General features: G+C 24.4%; 1 protein-coding gene and 1 pseudogene across 1 annotated transcript; one reads left to right on the top strand and one right to left on the bottom strand.

Annotated features, from left to right (window-relative positions):
* Positions 1 to 3,224: 3,224 nt before the first annotated feature.
* Positions 3,225 to 15,334, bottom strand: LOC145839352 (uncharacterized; annotated as a pseudogene).
* A 2,283-nt stretch (positions 15,335 to 17,617) lies between these two features.
* Positions 17,618 to 20,736, top strand: LOC145839351 (SCAN domain-containing protein 3-like). Its single transcript, XM_082946933.1, has 4 exons — positions 17,618 to 17,712; positions 19,781 to 19,913; positions 20,100 to 20,360; positions 20,413 to 20,736. Exons 1-4 carry the CDS (start codon positions 17,618 to 17,620, stop codon positions 20,734 to 20,736), a joined length of 813 nt encoding a protein of 270 aa, XP_082803059.1.
* The last annotated feature ends 642 nt before the right edge of the window (positions 20,737 to 21,378 follow it).

The following is a 21,378-nucleotide window of genomic DNA, read 5'->3' as shown; positions in this document are numbered from 1 at the left end:
ACTTATATGCTTACACCGATCAGAACTATAAGTAAACAACTTTCCACATTCAGAACATCCATATGGTTTTTCTCCCAAGTGAATTCTAAAGTGTGTGACTAAACTTTCTTTTCAAGAAAACTTTTTCTTACATATATCACATTCATGAGCTTTTACTTTAGTATGAGTCAACATATGAAGTTTTAAACTACTTTTAAGTGCAAATTTCTTCTCACAAAATTCACATTGAAATTTTTTTACTCCAGTATGAACTAACATGTGTGTCTTTACATTACTTCTCATTGTAAAATGTTTTTCACACAAATCACATTTGAAAGCTTTTTCTTTAGTATAAGTAACCATGTGTTGTTTTAAAACATGCTTATGTGCGAATTCATTCAAACAAACATGACATTGAAATTCTCTCTTACCACTATGGACCAACATATGTTTGCTTAAAATACCTTTTTTAGAAAATTTTTTACTACAAACTAGACATTGGAAGTCTTTGATACCACTATGAACCAACATATGATTTGTTAAACTGCTTTTTTGAGTAAAACTTTTACCACATTTCTCACACTTGTAGGGTTTTTCTGCCGTATGAACTCTTTTGTAAACAAGCAATAGTGACTTATACTTGAAGATTTTCTTACAAACATCACAATCAAAGGAACTTTTTTTTCCATTTTTAACTGTAGAATCCTGCACTGTAACAATTTCTTATCAGAATATACGCTAACTTAAAACATTCAACATTTGTTGTTAATATAAAAATATCCTTATCACTAAGTAAATATTTAAACTGATTTCTGTTTAAGAAGTTACATGTTAAAAGTTATAAAACTATACTAAAACCATTGTATTGTTTTATAAATACTTGTTGTGACTATTAATACAAAAATTATAAGTAAAAAGAGTTTATCATATTGTACATTTAGAATTCTTACTTAAGTTTGAGTTGCTTTGTTTAGTGTTATGTCTTTTCGGCCTAAATTATTAAAATGAAAGTCTTTTTTAACATTATGAACAAACATATTAGTTATCGATTGCTTTATGTAACTGAAAATCTTTTTTTTATCGTCATAAAGATGAAATTATTTATTTTGATTTTTTGTAACAGTTTGAATATGGTGTATGTTTCAGTATAATAAAAAAAAAACTAAACTTTATAAAAGCTTAATAAAAATCTATAAAAATATAACATTTAAACTGTCATAGATTAATTAAAACAAAAGTTTATTTAAATTGAAATTCTATAAAATGTAAGATTGATTTAATGACTGTTATTTTATTTACAATTTTTCTTAGATTATTATGTAGTACCTAGTTTTTGCTATTGATTAAAAAAAGCAAGTTTAAAAACATCATTTATTTAAATAATTAACTAAAATAGTTTCACATACTCAAGTGTAAGTATTGTAAATTAACTTTCGAACTCTTTAAAAAAAGAATTTATTTATAATTAAAAAGAAAATGTACTTAGCTTTTAGTCCAGTGTATAACATAATAAAAAAACTAAACAAATAGTTAAACAAAAGTTAAACTGTTTTTGGGTCTAAATTTAAATTTTTAATAAATTTTGGTTTCGAAATTTCAGTTAATTAGCTATAAGCACTTGTTTATAGCTTTTTAATGGCTCGACAAGCTGTTTAAACATGTAAACAAACAAAATATAAAATCTCAGATACAACTTATCATTTAAATTAAGTCGTAAAGATAAACATAATCAAAAATTAAAATTTATTTGGAAAAGCATCAGTAGAATGTAAAGAAAACATTTTAGAAATTAAAAATCCAAACAGAAATGAGTAGACGCACTACAACATAATTGTTAATTTAAGGCTGTTTTTTTATCGAACACCAAAATACATTAATAATAAAGTTCAATCATATCTGTTGAGTTTATCCAATCTTCTATTATACTATTTACTATTTACTACTCTATTACTGTAAAATATTTTAAGTTAACTAACGAAAAAACTTAAAAATAATTTATGAAACTATTTTTGAGGATTAATAAGTGAATTAATGATATTTTATAGGATATCAAAGACTTCGTTTATATTTTCAACAAGATAATATACAAACTAAAACTAATACCTGAAACTAAGAAAAAAAATAGTTAACATAAAATAAGTTTTATAAATAAAAGTTTTGTTTAAACTAAATGTTTGGTTTGTAATAATTTTTTGTTAATTTTTATAGTAATATATATATTTTTTTGAACTTTTTTTTCGATTATCAAAGCTGTTATACTTAATGTAACAAGTTACCGAAGGCCTTATGTCAAAACTTATACACATATACTAGAAATTATAAACAATAAAAAGTTGTTTTTCGTATAATTTCTATGTTGTCCTAATCTAATTATATTTTTTTTTTACGATATTGTAAGAAATAATATTTAATTTAGAAATTAAGCACAATAGTTCTAAGAAAGGGTTTATTAATTTTCATAACTTGAAAAAATCTTAAAACCGTTGTTATAAAATAGATAAAACATAAGTTTTTTTTATTTCTCTAATTTCTAGAACTTTTGTTTTAAGAAATTTTGTATTAATTTACTAAACTTAAGTTCTACACGTTTATTTAACTTTAATACTTTCCTAAGTCAACATTAAATAATCAACCGGAGGACTTACTTCTTAAAATCAACATTAGTTTAATTAAGAAATAAGCTTTATTTTAATTTGTTACGGACTATTTATTATCCATCAAATCAATCATAGAAATTATATTAATTAATTCAAATTACAACAACCTAAACTATTTAAAGTTAAATAATTTTTGTATACGATTGAATTTCATAGTTTACGTATCTTTATTTATAAAATAAATCAATTTGAGTTGTAATATGTAAAATTCAATTAAAAAAAACTAATTCACATATAAAACAATTACTAAAATAGAGTGTCATAGGTCAGTGTAAAGTTATAGTTTCTGTTATTATAATGTTTATATTATTTAATTTTAAAACAAATTAATTGCTAACAATAGGTCTCCTTAGCATTGAAATCAGATATTGTCTCAAGATAGTCATGAACAATACTTCTTTGTATTTTACACTTCAGTTCCAATTGCTATTCTTCTCTTTGTTCCTTATGACAATTACGTTTTTGCTCACATCTATTAGAACTTCTAGTAAACCATTCTGAACAACCATAAGCTTTTTCTCCTAAATGAATTCTAAGGTGTATGACTAAATCACTTTTCTGACTTAAATTCTTTGTGCAAATATCGCATTAATGTGCTTTAACATTACTGTGAGTCAACATATGATCTTGTAAGTCACTTTTTAAATAAAATTTCTTTTCACAAACTTCACATTGGAAATCTTTTATTCCAGTATGAACTAGCATGTGTGTCTTTATATTACTTTTTCGAAAGAAACTTTTGTTACAAACATCACATTTAACAGGTTTGTCTTTATTGAGAATAACTAAGTGACGTTTCATATCACCTTTTCGAGCAAAATTGTTTAGTCAAACATGACATTGAAACTATTTTTCACCACTATGTATCAACATGTGTTTTGTTAAGCTACCTTTAAATGTGAATTTTTTGTTAAAATATCACATGTGTATGGCTTTTCTCCTGTATGTATTCCTTAGTGATATCTCAGGTAGGATTTAGTTTTTAAAGTTATCTTGCAAACATCACAAGAAATACTTTTAATAATGATATTACTTTTGTTTTGACCAAAAAAAACCATATTTAAACTTAAGTTCTAAAGTTTATCTACAATAGTGTGTAAAAAAAACTGAGACTGGTGCATTTAATCTAAATTTAAAAAAAATTGTTTAATCATAACGTTCAATCAATAAAAACTATTTAGTAACCAAACAAATTCACTTAATTTGAAAGTTTTCATCAGAATACGTTTAACTTAACAAACTGAAGGTAAAAACGTTGTATTTTATTATAAGGTAGTACTAAATGAAAATCCTACATATTTTCAAAATAACAAATCATTTTTCAATGTATTAGGAGTGGTTTTAGTAAAAACTATTTTTTAAAATATTACTTATTATATTACCTGTCAACTGAATTGCATAATTCGTTCACAATAAATAATAAAACTTAAATAAATAATAATATATACAAAAAGTTTTGAAAATTAAGTTTTATATAAAATGCAACAACTATAAATTTAATTTACATTTTTGAGGTTATTTTACTTTTAAGTTTTAAAATTAAGTTCTACGATTCTCAAACCATTTTATTTGCGTACGTTTTGCTTTAAAGGTTGCAATCAGAAAGACTTAAAATAGCGAACGCTGACCGGGAAACATCTTAAAATAAAAGGAACGAGTTAATATGCTCTTGTATACACTTTAAGAAACTTTATTTAAAAACTTAAGAGTGTTTTGATAAACAAATATCTATTTTAATTTGTACAAGTATTTAAACCAATATATAATTACGTCATAATATAATAGCCAAACTTTTTTAAACGAGTAAACTTAACTTAAAGGTTTAGTTAAAGAGATGTTTTTATTTGTTGTAGTTTAAAGCAAACTAATCTGTTTTTTGTCTAAAACAAAGAAATGAATAAAGTTTTTTTTTATATATTGTTATCGTTTAGTCAACACATTAGTTAAAACTCTAAATAAAATGTGTAACTAGAGTTGAAGAAACACTATTAAATAAAATTTTTACCTTAGTCAAGACATAAGCAAAGTATACAACATATTAAATTGCAATACTTTTCAGAACATTTCGTAGTTTTTATATTATTTTATATAAATTCATGGTTGTCGTAAGTTAAAATGTATCTTTTAATAGTAAACCTGTTTTTCAAGATAACCTAATCTGTTCTTAGCAACGTTTTAAGTATGACTGAAATTCTTTTAAAAGTGAACACTTTTATCTTTTATAAAAGTTTTTAAAAGCAAATTGTTTGTGTCGTACTTAAAAATTAAAAGTTTTGATTATTTTATTATAAACTTTATGTATAGTTTAGGTTAAAAGAAGTAGCGTTACAGTATTACGATGATTACTTATTATAAACTATGCAGTTATTTTTTAAAAGCTTATCGATTTTTAGTTTTAAACCTTATATAGTATCTAAATATAACCTTGGTCGGTAAACAGTTCTTACATATGATTGGTTGGGAATTGAGCGCAGGTTATAACTGAACAATAAATAAATAAACATATAGCGTTTTTTTAAAGATTAATCTTATTCTAATATATAGACTAAGTTTTAAAGACAAAATGCACTTCATTGTTAATCAACTTTAAAACTGTTTTCAAAATTACTTTACCACAGAATTCATCAGGGGATCTGTTTACTATTAAAAAGAAGCAATTTTTTTTAGTTACTCACTTTCTAACCCATGCGATCAGTTTTAAGAACGTCTAAATTTTGTCTGAACTAAAAGGTTCAAGCTAGATAAATAAATTATTTGCTTTGCATTATATTAACAATAGTTTTTTAGCCAATTGTAATAACCGAAATGTGTATTACAACTCAAATGCAATAGAGTCTATTTAAAAGTTAATTCTGTATAACTCGTTTATAATGCTAATTGGATTATTTAGAATTGTCTGTCTACTAAACAAGAAAATAATTATTAGTTAATTTACAAAGGGATGAACAAAATGTTTGATTACAGGATTTATAAGTGTTGTATTAAAGCTTTAACTTATTTTGAATTAAAAATTGTTATTAAAGAAAAATACTCTTTACAATTTATTAACGTAAATACTACTTTGAAAATAATTTTACTATTAAATTTATCATGGAGTCTATATACTATTATTTAAAAAAAGCAGATTATTTAGTTACTCACTTACTATTCCATGCGATCAGTTTAAAAACCTTTTAAAATTTTTTATAGCTGAAAGACTAGCGCTAAATAACAAATAAACTACTTTTTGCATAAAACTTAAACATAATTGTAGTTATTATGCCCAAATATATTAACAGAAATTAAAGATCATGTGCAATTAAGTCTATGTAAAAGTTATATATGATATAATTAGTTTTCAATGCTGAGAACTTAATTAAAAGTAGTCTATTCATTAAACCAAAAACATTTCGCGTAGATTTTAAAAAGACTAACAAGTTTATTAAATATTTTTTTTTACGTTTCATTTCTTTAATTAAACAAAATTCAACAAACGGTACTTATTTTTTTATATTATAAAGGCTACAAAGTTATGAACATATAAAAATAAAGATAAGTTTAATTATGACATGTACTTTAACTTCAAATTTTAAACAAAATAAAAAGAAGTCTTTTGTTTTAAATATTTACAAAAATTATTATTCCATAGTATAAACATTTATTTTTATGTCACAGAAAAATAGCATTTCTTTTAGTTTTAGCTTTAAAACCTTCTAAATTTTTGTGAACTACATTTAACAAAGAATAATTTTAGTACTTCTACAACAATAAGGATTATTACATTTTAATATTTACTATTTTTAAATTTACAAAATTTATCAAACATTTAATCATACTTTTATTAAATTTAGTTTATAAAAAAAAAGTTAGTTCAGGGCTATAAAACTTTACTTCTTCTTACTTATTAATTAGCTTTATTTCTAAATTATTTTCTTACGTTTCTGTTACAATCATCAGGTTAGTAGTATAAATTGAAGTGTGCATTATTTTTTGTCTCAGTTTGATAAGCCTAATGTTTTACTTATTGGATAATTAAATGTTTATTACACTAATATATTTTTTGTTTATCTTAAACTAGTACGACTTTTTAAGCATTTTTTTATTCCAATATTTTATTCATGCACAATTAAAAAAATTTTGCTGTAAATTTATACTATGTACTGTTCGTTATTTTCGTTAAATGAGCTGTGATATGTTTGTTTTATACTTTTGATCTGAAATTCGTGAGTTTATAATTTGTTTATTTGTTCATTCATTTTTTTTAGTTAATATAAATTTTAAAAGTTATAATTTTATTTAAATGCAATACTTTTGTAAAACTACTTATTTTAAGTAATAATGTTCAACATAACATTTTTATGCTAAACAGTGCTACTATACTGGCAGTTCGTACCTAGTTGGTAGGTTATTGTATATAGAACTTTATAGTAATTAAAGTTAACCTTTCTCATAAACTTTATATGTACAAAAGTTTAACGTATTAAAACTAATGCATAAACTATAGATTTGAGTAAACGGTTGACATATAAAAAAACATTGAAAGTGATTTGACTTTTAAATAATTCAAATGGGAATTGAGTTAGTAGAAATTGATTCAGGTGCAAATAGATTTGGGTGGTAAATAATTCGGGTTGGAATAGATTTGGGTGGGATTTGATCGGGTTGGATTTGATTCGGTAAAGAATTGATCTTTGATTTCATTCAGTTGAATTTGATCAAACTTTGGGAACTTCGCTTGGGATGGTTCTAAACGGTTTTGAATACTTTAATAGTTCTTATATAAAAAAATTGAACATTAAAATCCTTAAATTTAAAATTTAGTTTGTCTGTAACAGGATATCAAGTTGCATTTGTATATTTCTTATTTACATTTTAAGTAGTTAAATTTTATTTTGTTTTAAACATTCTTAAAGTATATTCTTGCTAGATTATATCTTGTGTAAAGATTTTGACCACATTAAAGTATTTTATAAATTTGATCTCCTATATATATTTGGTAGTGTTAGCAATTGATCTTTATATAAAACATGTTAACTCATGTCATACCAAATTTTTAATAATGTAGCCCTAAAGTTTATTGGATTTAGTATAAATTAAGTTCAGATCTAAAGGTACCTACATCCGTAGGTTACATGTCGAGTTTTTAAGTAAAAATTAATTTTTATTTAATTGTTTAAGTATTATTTTCCATAAATGTTAAATATTTTTAAGATTTTTTAGCAAACTATAAGTATTGGTTTAGACTCCGAAATTGGTCATGTTATGACGTAGAAAAAAAATGTGATCTCTAGAACTATTTGAGGTAGAAGTTGTTTTGGTTTGCTCTTTTACCGCAGAAAGAGCTTAAATAAAAATATTAAAAGTAAAAAAAAAGAGTTAAAAATAGTAAAAAGTTATTTTCTGCGTTTTTTTAATTACTTAAACAACTAGATTATTTTATTGAAACCGTACTTTATTACTCTAAATTATGACCATTAAAATTTCTTTTTATTATTAAAAAGTTATTTTTTAATAACAGTTTTTTTTATAAATCTAATTTAGAAGTAATAGTTGTTGTAAAATTTAAATTACTGTATGTCACAAAAATACACAAGTAGATAGTTGGTTTTACTAACGAAACTTTTTTATTTTGTTTTGTATTCTCTTTTAACTAAAAACAGTTATCAGATTTTTTAAGTTGTTGTTTAATAAATTATAAACACTTTGCGAAAAAAATAACTTTAAATATACTACTGATATAACTTGTTTAGGTTTTTTTTTTTGTTTTATAAACTACTAGAAATAAACCTACAAGTAAAACTTTTTTTATTAATAATTTTGTTTATTTAATGACAAATAAAATGCTCAAAATGTTTCGTCCTGGGACTTAGTGTACACACCTAGAGTTACAAACCACATGGATACCTTCTAGTCTTGTCCATGACTATTAACTGTTTTACTTATCAACAGCTTATGAAAAGTTAAATACTAACATACAAACGATTTGTATATTACTTTTTATTATAAACATTTTTTGTCTACCGTTTTTATTGTTTCATATACGATGTAACTATTTAAAGGCGAATAATTTAATGCACTCACTAACTACTTCATGGATGAGCTTTAAAAACTGTTAAATTTTGTCATAACTAAAGGCTGGCGCTATATAAAAAAATTTAATACATTTTGCACTCAGGTAGCAAAATATTATAGTTTTTATAGCCCAATGTTATACCAGAAATGTAAATCGAAAATCATACGCAATAAGGTCCAAGTAAAAAAAAATCTGTTATAATTTGTTTTTGATATGATAACATAATTAAATTATAGTTTATCCTTTACACTAGAATCTATCTAATTGTTAGTAGTAAGATTAAATTCAAGTTTTTTACTTTTATGAAACAACAATTTAATAAACGGATCTCAAATTTACTTTATAAAAGTCATCATGTTTAGCACAATAATTTATTGTTTTAGTTGAATTCAAAAAGTAGTTTTCAGTTTTAAAAAAGTATAAATAAAATTCAATTTAAAACTTGATTTTTGAGGCAAAAATTTTTCTTTAAACAAATTTAAAGCATATCAAGTTTAAATTGTTTGAAACATTTAAAGTACACCGAATACAAAACTACAGTCTTTGTGGTCTACGTATAATAGAAATAAGTTTTATAATAAAAAACTTTATTTTGTTTTATGTAATAAACTATATTGTTATAGAAAAAATTTAATTAGAATTTATCTACTTGAAAATTATTTTCTTAATCATTTTACCATAATATTTACAATTGGGACTGTTTACTATTATTAAAAGAAGCAAATTATTTAGTCACTGAGTAACTTTTCCATGCGATCAATTTAGAAGACTGTTAATTTTTGTCATAACTGAAAGCCAGCGTTATATAGATAAATAAAATACTTTTTGCAGTAAACTAAGAAACCGTTGTAGATTTTTTAGCCCGATGTTATACCAAAAATATATATTGAAACTCATATGCAATAAATTAAAAGTAAAAGTGAAATTTAAATTATTTTGTTTTTAATGCTGATATATAATTAAAAATAATACATTAACAAGATTGCAATTCATTGTTAGTTTCAAGAGAAATAAAACAAATTTAACGAGATGACTTATTTTTGAGTTGTTTACTTTTTTTAACTAAGGATTTAATGAATAGTTTCTAAATTTACATTATATTAGTTATAAAGTTATGAACTATAATTTAATAATTTATATAAACTCAAAAATTAGTTTTGGTTTTACTTACTACAAAAAAATGACCAGTCCCTATTTTAAACTTTTATTTTATGTCACAATAAATGTTTTTAACAAATTCATAATTTATAAAATTTAAATTAAAAATAGCTGTACAATATATATTCAAAGTTACAGTTTTTATTACTAACGCTTACTTAAGGTAAACTACATTGATATTATTTTTCGAACATAGATAAAACAACAAAAAACTTATATACTCAATAACTTTAATGAATATTTTATTTATATTCAAGTAGCTCCATCATATAATAACAAACAAAAAAAGGAGCCTCGAAATTTAGAGTGTGTATAATTAAAATCAATTAATACTATATATGAAAATAGAGTTATCTAATTTTTACAAACAATCTGAATTTTATAACACTTTACTAACAATAAATAGAATTATATTCAGATATTGACCTAAGATAGTCATTAACTATACTTTTTTGTATTTTGCACTTTAGTTTTGATTGTTGCTCTTTACTTAACTCATTATGACAATTGCTAATATGCTTATTTCGACCAGAAGGATGAGTAAACCATTTTCCACATTCTGCACAACCAAATGGTTTTTCTCCTAAGTGAATTCTAAAATGATCAATTAGACCTCTTTTATGTGAAAACTTCTTCTTGCAAATATCACATTCATGAGCTTTTTTTTTAGTATGAGTCAATATATGAGATTTCAAATTACTTTTATGTGAAAACTTCTTCTTGCAAATATCACATTCATGAGCTTTGAATTTGGTATGAGTTAACATGTGCCTTTTTAAATTACCTTTTCGAGCAAATTTCTTCTCACAATTTTCACATTGATGTTGTTTTCCTCCAGTATGAACTAACATATGTGTTTTAACACTACTTAGTCGAGTGAAACTTTTGTCACAAACAACACATTTGAAAAGTTTGTCTTTAGTGTGAGTAACTAAATGACGTTTCATATCACCTTTTCGAACAAACTTCTTGTGACAAACATGACATTAAAACTCTTTTTTACCACTATGCACCAGCATATGACTCATTAAGTTACCTTTAATGATAAATTTTTTGTCACAAACATCACATTTGTATGGTTTTTCTCCTGTATGTATTCGTTTGTGAAATTTCAGGTAGGATTTAACTTTGAAAGTTTTGTTGCAACCATCACAAGAAAAACTTTCAACAACCACATTACTTTTGTTTTGACTAGAATCGTCCATAGTTTAAACTTAAATTCTAAAAGTTATGTACAATAGAGTGTAAAAAACGGAGATTAGTGTACTTTATTTTAATTGCAAAAAATAATTGTTTAATTGTAACTTTTAATCAATAAAAACTATTTAATAAACAAACAAATTTGCTTAATTTGAAAGTTTTCATCAGAATATGTTTTTTTTAACAAATTGAAGCTAACAATGGTGTATTTAATATAAGATAGAACTAATTGAATATCCTACATATCTCTAAAATAACAACTTATTTTTTAATGTATTAAGACTGGTTTAAGTAAAAAATAGTTCTTAAAATATAACTTATATATAATTTTCCCAAAAGATAACGATTACAAGTAACAAGATATTTTCTTTACTTAATTAAATTAACTTAAAATTGAATAAAACGTTTAAATAAATTAAAACAATGTTATCTTAGTTAAATTTCAACTAGTCTTGATTGGCTAGTTTACTTTAAAGTCACACTTATTCGAAAATGTGCCGAGTCAGATCAAAAGCTTTTTTTTTTGTAGAATTTTTTATTTTAGTTATAATTTTTTTTTTCGATATGTTAAGGTAGGTGGGTTGGGGATAAGGGAATAAAATTAAAATTTTCTTTAAAAATATTTGCTGTCTCAGACTGGCCTTCTACTTTTCATATTAACTATACTTTCTTTAGTATAAAAACCATATAAAGTTTTATTTCAAAATGCATTAACATAAAGCATTAAGTTGTCAATAAATAATTAATGTTTCATTTTATCAACAAAAGTTAGTTCATATAAACAAAATGCTAATTATCATTTCAGTTTATTACAAAAACAGAGAAAGATGAAAAGTATTAGTTGAACAAAGCTCACTTAAATATTAAATACATTAAAATTAAATCAAAATAAAAAGTTTTTATATACAATGTGTTACAAATATTTTCTTTTTAGTTGAGATTCCTTTAAAAATAATCTTTAAAATGAAAATTAATAAAAAAAGTACTTTTATAGTTTTTGAAAATATTGTTGTTAAAAAACTATCACAATAAAAACTTATAAAGCAGCAAACAAAACTAAAACATTATTTTTTAGTGTAAAAATGCATGATTGGTTATAATATCATAATCATCATGGGTTTTTAAAACTCTTTTAATGAAATGCAAACAAGCTTATAACAATATTGCTTTAAAACAGGGGTCGGCAAACTGCGGCCCGCGGGCCGATTGCGGCCCTTGAAGGGTAAATCTGCGGTTCGCGAGCACGCTTTTTGTTTGAATGGAATGCGGCCCGCGAAAGAATATTCTGCGGCCCGCGAGCATCTAAATGTGGCCCGCTGATCAAAAATATACTCTAAATTTAATTTTTTCTGGTAAAAATACTGTAGTTTGTTTAAATTTGATTAGTTTCATTTGAAGTCCCTGTATAACATTTTGAAACAATTAAAAGGATTCATTACTTTAGGTTACCAATGTAAAAATACAGATTAGCATTCTTGCTGTATTTTTTCTCAGTTTAATAGTAACTTTTTTCTTACAATAACAAATTATGGTCTGAAAAATAAGTTTTAAAAGTACTTGGACTCAATAAGTTATCTATATATTAACTATTAAGTAAATGAACAAAATGTAAATTTTTTCTCTTGTGTACAAAAGTAATGCACAGTTATAAACAAAAGTCTTATTTCTTAACCGTTAATATATGTTTTTTAATATGTAACTTATACCAAACATGAGTTAAATATTTCTTTTATTTTTAAATATGAGACAATTGTTTGCAGCTACAAAATGTATGTAGTCAATAATTGCTTTTTACTATGATTATGTGGCTTAAAATTTTATAAAAAATTAAATAGATTAAAATATGCTCATTTAATCTTAAAAATTTGTATGCTAGAAGTTTCATAGATCCTACTTTTAATTAATTGTTTTTTAAGAATATTTCTAGCGTAGGACTTGTTCATTAAGTATGACCCGTTACTTTAACATGCAGTTTAAAAAAAAATAACTTAAAGCCTTAATTAAGTTAACAAGACAACAATGTAAGATATAGGTTTAAAAACATTTCCAAAAAGTATTATATACATTCTAATAACAGATTAAAAATTAATAAGCTCAATATAAGCTTGTTGATAACCAACCTTAACATAAAACACTTGGTATTATTTTTAAAAATTTTATACTATTAATAATTCTGTTGTTCTACAAGTTAAGCATATTTAAGGAAATACATTTCTTTTTAAAGGGGGAAATATTTTTAAGAAATAAATTATTTTAGTCTTAAATCTCATAACTATAAAACTGTAAAAGATTTACTAAAAATACATTTATCAACTTTAAAATTGTTTTTAACTTTTTTTTACTATAAAACTCGTAAAATGAATTGTTTACGCGGTTTTAAATGGATCAGTTTATTTCTTCTGCAAAATATCTCAATAAAAAATAAGCATTTAAAGCAGTCACGTTTAAAACATTTGAATGGCTTTATTAACAAATTAAATACTTTTTGCATTATAATGTTAGTATGAAAATACATTTATTTAACCTAACATAACAACATAGTGAAAAGCAATTATTATAGTGATACTTACATCATAAAAATATTTTTTGATAGTATTATAAAAAGTAATGATTCACTGTTTTGAAACGCCTAATTAAATATATGATTACTGTGAAGTAGAGTTTTATCGAAAAAAATAAAGTTCAGTTTTTGTGTGTAGTTTCCAAAAAAAAAATATTTATACTTAAACTACATGTTTTTTTAAATTAAGGAGATAATTTATTTAAAAGTCTTTTTGAACTTAGAAAACTATGCATAAAAGTTTAAAAAACATATAGCGTCATTTTTTAGTCTTTAACGATTTTAGAAATTATCATAGTTTTTTTAAATTTAACAACCTAACATATTATTTAGTAGTTATGCTCCTAAATTAAATTCGTAACTAGTATTTAAAAAACACATTTTTTTATTTGTTACTAAAACTAAACTTAACTTCCTATCTAGTTGTAACTTTTTATTTACAATTTCTAATAACTTATCGAACAATATAAAACAAAACACAATAAAATAAATTATCTTAGTTAGATTTATTTTCTCAAGAGCTGAAATACTATTAAGGTTTAATTATAATTATGAAGTTTATTTCAGTTAGGATAGCTTGATAAATTACGATACAAGTAAAGAACTATTTTTTTAATATAATTCGCAACTAATGTTGTAAAAATACTCGATTTTAGTCTTAATTCTAACAAAAAAACACAACTTCTTATAAAAGTTTTATAAGTTGTATAAAGTTAAATAACGAAGGAAATAAAACAGGAGTAATTTTTTTTTAATTTTATAATTACTACCTATAGGCCTTACTTACCTTTTAAGATTTATTATTAGGTAAACAACAATTATAAAATTTAATATTTTTTATAGATTTTAAAAACCGTTTTTAGAGTATGCAACTTTGGATATCGAACATATAAAATTATAAAAGAATATAAAATTATACACAAAATAAATCATTGCAAATCAGTATAATTTTTTTTTATACTTCTTCATACACTAATAAACAAATATTCAATGTTTTCTTTTTTTTTTAATAACAATCAAACCGCTATCATTAAAGGTGTTTACAATTATATTCAGATATCGTTTTAAGATAGTCATGGACAATGGTTCGTTGTATTTTACTCTTCAGTTCTAATTGCTGCTCTTTACTTAGTTCCTTATGACAAGTACGTATATGAAGATTTCGACCAGAAGCTTTAATAAACCATTTTCTACATTCTGCACAACCATATGGTTTTTCTCCTAAGTGAACTCTAAAGTGTCTGACTAAGTCACTTTTATACGAAAATTTTTTCTTGCAAATATTTTACTCATGAGCTTTTGGTATGGGTTAACATATGACGTTTTAAATTTTTTTTTTAAGAAATTTTTTTTTCACAAATTCCACATTGATGTTCTTTTATTCCAGTGTGAACTAACATATGTGTCTTAACATGATGCTTTAGAGTAAAAGATTTGTCACATATATTGCATTTGAAAGCTTTTTCTTTAGTATAAGTAACCATGTGTTGTTTTAATGCATCTTTACGTGCGAATTCTTTTAAACAAACTATAACATTGAAATTCTTTCTTACCACTATGTACCAGCATGTTCTTTGTTAAGTTTCCTTTTCCAGCAAAACTCTTGTCACAACTATCACATTTGAATGGTTTTTCTCCTGTATGAACTCTTTTGTGAACAACCAAATTATACTTGGCTGTAAAACTTTTCTCACAAACATCACAACTCACAAGTAATACTTTTATCATTTAGAATATCTCTTGTAGTCCCATATTTATCCATAGTTAAACTTCTTAGACAAAAACTAATTAATTTGAAAAATTAATAAAAAATAAAAAATAGTATAATGTTTATCAATTTTTTTATCCATTTAAAATAGCAGTAATTAATAGTAAAGTATGCCAGACAAATGATAATTTACTATATGAAACTCGTAAATCCATATTTTTTTATTGTTCCTAAATACTTAATGATGATTATACACCAATAAAATTCTATTAGTTTAAGAAATTCTTAATGATTAAATTTGTAAATATAAAACAGTTGCATAATAATTTCTCGTAGTTTGTTTACAAACGGTTATTAATTTAAAAGGAATGGTAAATAAAATTACTAAAATAATTATCTCAACATACTAGAAAGCAGGGGCGTCGCGTGGGGTGGCACAATGGAGCTGCAGTCCCACCTATTCAAAAAGAAAAAGAAGAAAAAAGAAAATTTTCCTTTGTTTCAGTTTTCCTGCTTTTTTTCATTGAACTTAACCATAAATTTGTTAGTTTTTTAAATTTTACATTCAACTTTCAAATATTCGTTAAATCGCTGGCGCTGCAAGCTAAAACTGTGTGCGCTGCATTTTAAACGTATACAAACTTCCTTTACAAAATGTTGTTGAAAAGCTTATTTTTAGAGCTGCATTCAATGCAGCGCTATGTGAATTAAACTGAATATAAAGAATATAGTGAATATGAATACACTGTTAACTAGTTTTTGAACATTATACATTGAAATAACTACTTAATATAAACAACTTGAATACAGTGAAAGTAAAGTTTAGTATTTAAGATGAAAGTGCAAGATCAAAACCCAGTGGTCAACACATATACAAAAAAAAAACTATACAAGCCAAAAGTTCTAATAAGTTTTTAAAGGACATTATTTAAAAAAATTCAAAACTCAATAAATTTGTGTGTGTTTTATTGATAATTCTTTATAAAATGGTCATTAAGATTTTATTTTCATATATCATAATTTTTTATTCCAGATTACCTTAAAGTAAAAGAAATCAAAGGCTACCTATCTTATTTACATAAAATAATTGAATTTCTTTTTAATATAATTAATTTTGTTTTTTAATAATTTTAGTATTAAGCAAATAATAATAAGCAATATGTAGCAAACAAGTTACATGCAAGTTTTAAATGTAACTGACTTATATTGATAATAAAATGTGCATAAAAAATTAAAATTTTATATTTGATATCTACAACCTAAAGTTTTCTCAATTTATGTAAAAATATTTAGAACAATATTATGATGAAAGATATAAAAAAAAATATTTTAAACTAAAAAGATACTCAAAAAATAAAAATTCTGTTCTTTAAATAATAAAAATTATTAATTATTTTGTTAAAAAACTTTGCTAACAATTGCTGATAAAAATTGAAAAGGTAAGATATAGTGAAATAGTTTTTTTTTTCTGTGAAATTCCTTACATTAAGTTGTTGCCTTATTTTTATTTTAAGCATTTATGTGATTCTGACCAAAATAACAAAAACATTTTTTAAAGAACTATGATACCACTCCATGATTTCTGTATGGTTTGACATGAAATTTAAATTGATATTAATGCATAAGTTTATACAGCTTGAGCTACATTTGTAAACTTTTAAGTAAACTATAAATTGTTTTGAATTGCTCTTTGAATTGAATTTTGACATATAGTTAATTAAAGTTGCAGAGTACTAAAATTTTATAATGAGAGGGAAGTACAAACTGACTTAACAAAAAACAAACTAATTGTTTATCTTTAATTTGATTTTTTAGGCAAATACATTAAAGTTTTTAGATAAACTTACTTACACAACAAAATACAATTCTCATAGAAAAACTTATATCAATTTGTATTAAAACTAACAAGTTTCATCTATTTATTTTAAATGAAAAAATTATTTAATATAAAGTATATAGAAAGTTTGTTAAGGACTTAGGGGGTCTACCTTTTTTTTATATCAAAAATTAGCATTAGAAATTATATGAAAGCGTTACTTATATATTACAAGATACTTTATTTATAAAAAAAATATTAGCTTTGAAATATCAGTACCTTGTAAAAATTTTCACAAATAGTTTAACACGAGCATAATTAATTTTTTAGGTTATTTTTGAATATAATAACATGCAAACTACAAATTATAGTGAATGTACTGTGGATCAGCTTAAACGCCTTGATATAAATGCTTAGTCTGAAGTTGAAAAGCTTAAGTTAAAAAACAGCAGACCAACACCAGACATTTTAATTACCCAAGAGGTTTATGGGCCAGACAAGACTTAATTCTTTAAGTGTAATAGCAATTGGTCGAGGTCTAGTTAGTGACTGTGATGGTTTTAATTCGAAGGTATTAGAAATGTTTGTTAAGAAAAAAGAAAGAAGGATGCACTTTACCCATAGAGGTAAAAAATATTTTTCTTATTATCATGAACAGAGAGAACATAATTAAGATTATTTAGTTTTGTGTTTTTCATTAATATTTTTTGTTGTTAAGTATTAAAGTTTATATGTTACTTTTTAACTTATAATTTTTATAGTTTGCAAATAGTGAACTACGAGAAATATTTTACTTTAAATATTTTTTTATCATGTTATTTTTTACTAGTGAAAAATAAGTACGTAACTCAAAAGAAACAAAGTTACTGTTTAAAGCAATTTCTTTTTAATTGCTTTAAAAGTTACTTTACTTTTTGAGTTAACTTTAAAATCTACAAAATAGTTATAATAATATTTTCTGATCCTCAATTTTATTTTGCTAAACATTTTTTTTTTTGTTGTTTATAAAAGAATTGATGCTTAAATAGTTAAATACGTAGTTTTTAAATCTTTTTAAAAGTTGTATTGTGAGAAGTTATTTAAACATGAAAAAAAAATATTTTGTTAATCTGTAAAAATAAAATTTATTTTGCTCTTATAATTAAGTTTTGTTAACACATACAAACTTTCATTCAATGTATGATATATTGTAAATTTATTTACTGTATTATGATAAAAATTTTTAGCAACATAGTAATCTATTTCCTTCATTAAGTACTTTTAAATAAATTTCTCGTATATTTGAATTTAAGTATAAAATTAAAAATATATATTTTTTAGTATATCATGTTTTTTTTTATATTCATATTAAGAAGCATTCAAGCTAATATCTTAAAGACTTTTAGGTTAAAATTTTCCCTATTCTCTTTAACTTCTTGAGTTTTATTTTAATGTTTCAAATTAGGGGATTTTTTTGAGTTGACGACTCAATCTGCAGCACCCCTTAAAAAAAATACCACGCGACGCCACTGCTAGAAAGTATACTTTATAATAGACACAATTTTAATGAAAATTAATTTTGCTTAATAAATGCAATATTAATTCTGTTTTTACTTTGCTAAAGTTTTTATAACAAACCATCACAAACAACTTTTGTGTAAAGTATGTACTTCATCCTATCATATAAGATTTTATTAACTTAGAGCAGTGCTTCTGAAATGGGGTTCCGCGGAACCCTAGGGTTCCGCGAAGCCTTTCGATTTAAAAAAAAATTTTAAGAAAAAAAAAACATAAATCATAAAACTTCAAAAAAAAAATAGAACACATAAAATGGCAAACATATATAATTATAGCATTCATTGATCTGCTTAGTGTGTATCTAGCGGTAGGACTTTTAATGGGTATTTTTTATTAATAGGTGTCCTGGTTGCGCAAATTTTTGCAAATTTTTTTGAATTTTTATTTTTAGTGAATTCATGAAAATACTGGTATTATCACTGAAGCAAACAATGAAGAAGCAATCAAAACAAATTCTAAATGTTTACACAATATAACTAAACAAAAAATCTTTATCAGACACTTATTTCTGGTATATTATATTGTTTCGGATGCTGTAAAAATGTTTAAAAAGATGTCTATTAGCTTGATTTAAAATCTAATATGTATAAAAGCTTATTTTTTACTTAAAAAATGTTACTATAATTTAAAAAAAATCTGGCCAGGCCTATAAAATTTTAACAGAAATTGAAATTGTTTTTTTTTTAGACTTACATGATAAAAAATGTCCATGATTATTTTATACAAAAATAACATTGACTCTTATATGAAAGCTTCAAGTATAAACTACAGGCCAGTTTTTATAGAATTTAAAAATTTCGTTTAAGTTTTGAGATATTGTATTTTTTGTAAAAAGTTTCCAATACAAACGTATGGACCGTACATTTTTCAAAGTCAATTTTCTCGGAAATTTAAAAATGTTTTTATGAACTTTTACGTTGTTTATTAAGGTTTACTTTTTCTTCCTTGGTCAAAACCAACTTTTAAAAATTCGATATTTTAAGTTTTATAATCAGTATTAGAAGTATTCTTATTTTGAAATAACCAAATGGAATGTTTTATTTTTTCAAACTTATTATATATACTATTTTAGCATGGATAGATTTTAAAAAAGAAAGTATGACGATAGTGAAGATGTTGGTAGTAGTTCATGTAAAGGTAAAATTAGAAAGTTTAATGATGAGTATCTGCAGTATGGTTTTGTGGTGATTGAAAGTGGACGAGAACAGAAAGGTCAATGTGTTGAGGTTGGTTGTAACAAAGTGTTGGCAAATTCATCATTAGCACCAGCAAAACTGAGAAGGCACCAAGATGCATTCCATAAGGACAGTAAGTCTAAAAAATTTGACTATTTTAAAAAGAAGGCACATGCCTTATTCTTGCAAAAAAATGCTTTGAAATCATCCGTCAACCCTTCCACCTCAATTTAAAAGGCAAGCTATAAGGGAGCTTTGAGAATTGGGATATGCAAGAAGGCTTTCACTATTGCTATGGAGTTTGCCTTTCCTTTCACTATTGATCTGTGTGAGGATGTTGTATCAAAAGTAGTTGTTAAAAAACTTAGAACAATTCCTCTGTCTAATGACACCATCCAATCCAGGGTCATTGAAATGGCTAGTGATAGAGAGCATCAACTACTGGAGAAATTAAAAGCCAGTCTACTTAATGCTGTGCAACTAGACAAATCCACTGACGTAAGCGGCAAAGCCTTGTTACTTGTTTTTTTTTTTTAGATATTGTGGGCAGGAAAGATTCAACAAAGATAAATTATTTTGTGGAGAATTACCCACAAAAACAACTTCTGTTGAAGTAATGAAATGTGTCGAAAATTATTTCATCAGCATTTGTACTGACGGTGCAGCGTCTATGACTGGGTCCAAAAATGGTGTAGTGAGGAAAATGAAGGATAAAGCAGTTGAAGCTAAATGGATACATTGTTTTTTACATAGAGAAAATTTGGCAACAAAACATCTTCCTTCTTGTTTACAAGAAGTTCTCTCAGCGTCAATTAAAACTGTTAATTTTATAAAGAAAAGTGACACAAAGGCCAGATGTTTCAAAGACCTATAGGAAATTTTAGATGCTGACCATCTGCGACTTCTTTTTCACAACGAAGTTCGCTGACTGTCGAAGGGGTGGACACTGGTTCGTCACGTTGAATTAAAGAAGCAGGTGTTCACCTTTCTTAAAGATGAAGGCTTAGAATTAGTGAAGTTCTTTGAAGATGATGTTTTTTTGGCCAGGCTAATTTATCTTACTGATATTATCGAAGAATTAAACGCTTTGAACGTAAGCATGCAAGGGAAGCAAAAATCCATTTTTGCCATGACAGACAAGATTAAGGCGTTTAAAAATAGAACTAAATTTTGGAAGAAAAAGGTTAGCAATCGTAATTTTGCGATGTTTCACCGGTTTGATGAGGCCCATGAAAAATGCATAGAATTCAACTTCTTTGACGAAATATACAACCACATTGATCTTTTGTCTATAAAGGTTCAACATGATTTTCCTGAAGATGTTCGCATCGGAAATTTATGGATTTTGAATCCTTTTATGTGTGATATTGCTTCAGAAGAAGTGAATCTTCCTACAGATACAGAAAACAAATTGCTGCAACTATCTGAAGATAGCAATTTAAAATTGAGTTTCAAAGGGAATGAGCTTTAAGATTTTTGGATATGTGCAATTTCAGAGTACCCCGGTCTTAGCAAA

This window comes from Thalia democratica, chromosome 6 (assembly GCF_965202585.1).
Source record: "Thalia democratica chromosome 6, ktThaDemo2.hap1.1, whole genome shotgun sequence".
Classification (NCBI taxonomy): Eukaryota; Metazoa; Chordata; class Thaliacea; order Salpida; family Salpidae; genus Thalia; species Thalia democratica.
Note: the sequence above shows the minus strand (reverse complement) of the source record. Positions and strands in the feature narration are given on the sequence as shown.

Coding starts and splice junctions, on each gene's coding strand:
- LOC145839351 (XM_082946933.1), top strand. CDS start 17,618: ATGGGCCAGACAAGACTTAATTCTTTAAGTGTAATAGCAATTGGTCGA. Junction 19,914..20,099: donor AGAAAGGTCAATGTGTTGAG/GTTGGTTGTAAC, acceptor TCAATTTAAAAG/GCAAGCTATAAGGGAGCTTT. Junction 20,361..20,412: donor AACTAGACAAATCCACTGAC/GTAAGCGGCAAA, acceptor TATTGTGGGCAG/GAAAGATTCAACAAAGATAA.